This window comes from Lactuca sativa, chromosome 4, assembly GCF_002870075.4.
Source record: "Lactuca sativa cultivar Salinas chromosome 4, Lsat_Salinas_v11, whole genome shotgun sequence".
Classification (NCBI taxonomy): domain Eukaryota; kingdom Viridiplantae; phylum Streptophyta; class Magnoliopsida; order Asterales; family Asteraceae; genus Lactuca; species Lactuca sativa.
The window spans coordinates 277,671,132-277,677,023 of record NC_056626.2 but is presented as its reverse complement, the minus strand read 5'-3'; the positions used below and the strand labels follow the sequence as shown (position 1 = coordinate 277,677,023).

General features: G+C 36.5%; 1 protein-coding gene across 1 annotated transcript; it reads right to left on the bottom strand.

Moving 5' to 3' along the window:
- Positions 1 to 224: 224 nt before the first annotated feature.
- On the bottom strand, positions 225 to 964 carry LOC111892001 (uncharacterized). Its single transcript, XM_023888057.1, has 2 exons — positions 623 to 964; positions 225 to 569 (listed from the first exon to the last, which is right to left on the bottom strand). Exons 1-2 carry the CDS (start codon positions 962 to 964, stop codon positions 225 to 227), a joined length of 687 nt encoding a protein of 228 aa, XP_023743825.1.
- Between the last annotated feature and the right edge of the window lie 4,928 nt (positions 965 to 5,892).

Here is a 5,892-nt window from a genome sequence, read left to right as displayed (position 1 = left end):
TATTTCCCTCTTCTATAACAACCTTTCCATCTTCTTTTGCATTCTTTTCTTGACTATTTACAATACCACAGTTGCTATTTCTATGACCATACACTTTGCAATGAGTACAAATATCTGGTCTCCAAGCATATTCAATCCTGCATTTAGATTCAGCATTTTCCCCTGTTCCAAAATCGATTGACACAACACTTATCTCCTTCAGCCACTCCTCTTCAACTGACATTTCAATGAGAAATCTCATAAATGCAGGCCTTTCCCCAGTGCTCATTACACATCTTTTGCGTAATCTTGTCCATAGCCATCGGTTTCCCAATTTCATTAGCAATCAATGTTACTCCCTTGCTATTCCAATATTGCAAAGGAACATTAAAAACTTTAACCCATACAGGAACAGAGTTGATCTGTGGTTTGCACAAAACAAGTCCAGGTCTCCATCTTTGGATAAACAATGGAACATTGTTAATAAGCCAAGGTCCCCCTTCAATCACATTCATCATACCTTCTTTAGAATCAAACTTAAAAAAGAAGAAGCCTTCATCATTGACCATAATATCCTTCAATCCAAATATCTTCCACATTTTGAAACAGAAATGATTCACAGTTGGGAACGCAAGTTTCTTACCCACAAAAATCCATACAGAGTAGCATGATAGGGAGCTCCTCCAAGCAGAAGATCTGCATAGGGCAATTCAACTTTGCCAATTGGTTTCCCATCAACTTTAGGAATTACTTTAATGTTTAAATCAACCACAGTACTTGTAGATTCAACCATTCTAGCATATGTCTTCTTGTTATATTCACTAACCAATTTGGCTGCAAAAGAAACTCTTGAGTTTGAGAAATTATCCACATTCATTGGCTTTGTATCCCATTTTAGATCCAGAAAACTAGTACCCTGACTATTCCTCAAAGCAGCATCAGGTTCTTCACTCGTTTTCTCATCTTCGTTCAAAGCTTCCTTCATCATCTCATCACTAAAATTAGTAGATTATTCCACCTACTTAACAGAATCAGATCCAATGACAGGAGAGGAATGATTGACATCTGGACTCTTACCCAAAATACCCTTGGCAGGAAACGATTCACTATCATGAGACGGGGAATAAGAAAGAGAAGCATTCACCTTATCCTTTGAGGAATTGAAACCCTCAAGCATATCCGATGTAATTGGAAGCATCACAAACCCTTTTTCCTCCACCGATACACTCTTCGATTTAGATATCCTCTTAGAGTTTGTCGCAATTTGTTGTTCCAGTTTCTTCCCATTAGCAATTACTTTCTCAAACGCATCTAGTTCCGATTTAATGAAATCAGGATCGACATTCTCCTTGCCATATCCAACTTTAATAACTTCACGCACTCCAGCTCTTAAGACAACCTTCGAACTTTCAATTTGGGATTTCAAACTCAAATACTTCTTCTCTTCCTGAATTCGCTTAGCCTTAGATTCAATTTTTTCTTTCAATCGAGAGGGCTTATCCCCAGAATAGGGAGAAATTTCCTTGTGCACAGCTCTTCTACCTCTTCGTCTAGCTCCAACATCAGCATCCAATTCGTCTTCATACACTTTTTGATTATCTGGATTAGGAGGATCAGTTGAATTCATGCCGAACATACTTCCAATTTTTCCAAACATTGAATCTTCACCTACACAGATCATAGGTGAAGGATACTCAACAGAATCATAGCAAGAAGAAGGTGATTCCGGCACCAGATCGAGCTCCGGTCAGCCAAAATCGCCACCAAGCCACACGCAAAAACTGGAAAAGCGAGAGAGAGAATCCTAGAGAGAAAAAGTTAGAAAGAGAAATTTTTTTGCAAATGACTTCTCTTTGGTGGAGTTGGGTTACACTTTAATGCTTCTTGTGGCTCCTTAATGAAGCCTGGACGTTTTTTACATTCATTAATGTGTCAGAGGTTTTTTTATGTGGTTTCATGAGTTTTTTTAATTTTTATTATTAGTTTCACTGAGTAGTTGGTTGGGTGGCTTGTAACCACTAACGTTCTAATAAAGGTAAGCCAAGTACGCATGAAAAAAATAGATATAATTTTAATCAATAGAACCTTTATTCACTTTGAATTATAGTTATAGTTCACTACTTGTCATAGTCGAGACATGTTCTTGACTTGATACGCATTCAATAAAATATTATTCTTGGATAGTTTTCACCGGTATACAACTTAGTACGTCATGATTACTTATTAATCTATTCATTTATTCCCATACACATATCATTTGTGGTTGTTATTCTAGCTTAATTTACCTAAACAAAACCCTACTCACTTAATCAAGCCCATAAAGGTATCAAAAGGCAATCAACTTTGTCTCCTTTTAAACATGCAGTACGGGACTTGCTGATTCGTGAAGCTCATGGTGGTGGTTTGGGGGGTTATTTTTCCATTAGCAAGACTTTGGAGGTGCTTCAAGAACATTTCTTCTGGCCTAAAGATGTTGGGGATGTAACCAACATAGTGCGCAAGTGTGTTACATGTCGGATGACGAAAAAAACTTTCAAGCATGGTGTTTAAACATCCTTTGCCGGTTCCTATTTGGCCTTGGGAAGATGTGTCAATGGAATTCATTATGGCTTTGCCTAGAACTCAAAGGGGGGAAGGATTCCATTATAGTGGTGGTGGATAGGTTTTCAAAACTTTCTCACTCTATGTCGTGTCTTAAAACCGATGATATATGCATCTAATGTGTTTGATTTGTACATTATAGAGGTGCTTCGCTTGCATATTATTCCTAAAGCTATTGTTTTGATAGGGATTCCATGTTTTTGAGTTACTTTTAGAACACTTTGTGGAGGAAAGTAGGTACTAAGTTACTTTTTAGTACATCCTATCATCCACAAACTGATGGGAAAACGAAGGTGACTAATAGAACTTTGGGTACGTTGTTGAGGGGTTAGTTAGCAAAACTCAAAAACATTAGATATCAAACTTGCACATGCTGAGTATCCCTGTAATTGTTCTCCTACTTGTGCTACATGTCACTCTCCTTTTGAAGTGGTGTATGGTGTGAATCCTTACATGCCTTTGGATTTGATTCCATTGCCAAAGGATGAATTGGTTCACAAGGATGTTAATGAAAAGCTGAAAGCCATGATAAAACTACACCAACAAGTTCGTGTGAAGATTGAAACCGTGAATGACGTGTACAAACCGAATTCCAACATGCAGAGGAAACCACGTGTCTTTCAAGATGGTGACTTGGTTTAGGTTCATATGAAGAAAGAACGTTTCCTAACAAAAGGGATAACAAAATTTGATACCAAGAGCTGAAGGTCTTTACAAAGTGGTGTCACGTGTCGATGATAATGTTTATAAGGTGGATTAGGGAGGAGACCATGGAGTGCATGCTTCCTTTAATGTGGGAGACCTTTCACCGTATCTTGTTGAGGATGGCCTTATTGAATTAAGGTCATATCTTTTCAAAGGGGGAAGGGATGATCCATGCAAGGATCATGAAAGCCCTAAAGGTGATGGATTAAGGATTACTAGTAGGCTAGAAGGTGGTTTGGGCTCAATGGTTGGGTTGTGCATGGTAACCTATGAATTGAATTAGGGTCACATGAAGGCTAAAGCAACATTTTAACGACTTCATAAGTGCTCAAAACCGGTACTTTTGCTACATAAATCCTCCTAGCCATTTTGATACTCTTTGGTGGAGTTGGGTTACACTTTAATGCTTCTTGTGGCTCCTTAATGGAGCCTGGACGTTTTTTACATTCATTAGTGTGGCAAAGGTTTTTTTCTGTGGTTTCATGAGTTTTTTTAATTTTCATTATTAGTTTCACTGAGTCATTGGTTGGGTGGTTTGTAACCACTAACTTTCTAATAAAGGCTTAATATAAGCCAAGTACGCATGAAAAAAAATAGATATAATTTTAATCAATAGAACCTTTGTTCACTTTGAATTATAGTTATAGTTCACTACTTATCATAGTCGAGACGTGTTCTTGACTTGATATGCATTCAATCTAATATTATTCTTGGATAGTTTTCACCGGTATACAACTTAGTACGTCATGATTACTTATTAATCTATTCATTTATTCCTATACACCTATCATTTGTGGTTGTTATTCTAGCTTAATTTACCTAAACAAAACCCTACTCACTTAATCAAGCCCATAAAGGTATCAAAAGGCAATCACCTTTGTGTCCCTAAACATGCAATAAGGGACTTGCTGATTCGTGAAGCTCATGGTGGTGGTTTGGCGGGTTATTTTTCCATTAACAAGACTTTGGAGGTGCTTCAAGAACATTTCTTTTTGCCTAAAGATGTTGGGGATGTAACCAACATAGTGGGCAAGTGTGTTACATGTTGGATGACGAAAAAACTTTCAAGCATGGTGTTAAAACATCCTTTGCCGGTTCCTATTCGGCCTTGGGAAGATGTGTCAATGGAATTCATTATGGCTTTGCCTCTCTCAAAGGGGGGATGTCACACCCCGAAAACCAAAGGCGGAAACATTTCCGAGGTTGAGTCCACGTTGAGTATCAAATCCAATACACATAGTAAAACAGTAAACACAAAACATTACATTACATAATATTGTTTACATTTGTTTGAAAGAAAAGTTATACAAGTGTTATACATATATCATACGAACAAAAGTAAAGACGAGTCTTCGGAACGCTCCGTCTTCTCCAAAAGGTGGCGGTGTACCTCTCTAACACTGACCTGAGAATACAAGCAGTTTGAAAATCAGCATAAAGCTGGTGAGTTGATAAGCGATTTAGTTTTGAAAAGAACGAGTTCCTTTGCTTTCTGAAAAAGTTGTTGTTCAAGAAAATCCCATATTTTCTTATGAAAAAAGATTAGTTATCTTTCGTTACAATTTCGAAAACGGTTTGTTATGTCATTCTAGGAAAATCCCATATTTTCCTAATAGTTCAGTTATTCGTTTGTTACTTTATTCGTTTCTAATTTCGTTACTAGTTGTTATGTTACTTCAGGAAAATCCCATATTTTCCTATGTGTTGAGGTTGGTTCTTAAGTTTAATTTCGAAGTACTAATGATTATCATACTCGTAGTATTAGTTAAGTATTCTAAACTCTTAGTTATTCTACATTCGAATGTCTATCATCTACTAACTTAGTTGTATTTTCAAATATTTGGATTCACTAGAAACGTACATTACAGTATTTTCGATTATTCTGATGATTTCCAAAAGAGTACATTAGTTGTATTTTCGTATCTCTGGCGACATTCTAAGATGGATGTATTCGAAACTTAGTAGAGGTCCAGAGGCGTACTTTCGTATTAAATTCGAAACTCTGGTGACATTCAAGGTGTACATTAAGTGTATATTCGAAGTCTTGGTGTCATCCAAAGGCGTTATTTCGCATTCGTAGTCCTATTTCTATTCGCATTCGTATTCGAGTTCGTATTAACCTAATAGTTATATTTGTATTCGTATTCGCATTCGTATTCGTACTAACCTAATAGTTATATTCGTATTCGTATTCGTACTCATATTCGTACTATACTATTGGTTATATTCGTATTCGTATTCGTATTCGTTCTATCCTATTAGTTATATTCGTATTCGCATTCATATTCGTACTAACCTAATAGTTATATTCGTATTCGTATTCGTACTCGTATTCGTACTATACTATTGGTTACATTCGTATTCGTATTCGTATTCGTTCTATCCTATTAGTTATATTTGTATTCGCATTCGTACTCGCATTCGTATTCGTACTATGCTATTGGTTAGATTCGTATTCGTATTCGTTCTATCCTATTAGTTATATTCGTATTCGTATTCGCATTCGAATTCGTACTATGCTATTGGTTAGATTCGTATTCGTATTCGTTCTATCCTATTAGTTATATTCGTATTCGCATTCGTATTCGTACTAACCTAATAGTTATA

What these genes read in the sequence shown, in the direction of transcription:
- LOC111892001 (XM_023888057.1), bottom strand. Translation starts at nt 964, where the DNA reads ATGAAGGAAGCTTTGAACGAAGATGAGAAAACGAGTGAAGAACCTGAT. An exon ending in CTCTGTATGGATTTTTGTGG is followed by an intron (nt 570 to 622) that starts GTAAGAAACTTG and finishes AAAATGTGGAAG; the next exon opens with ATATTTGGATTGAAGGATAT.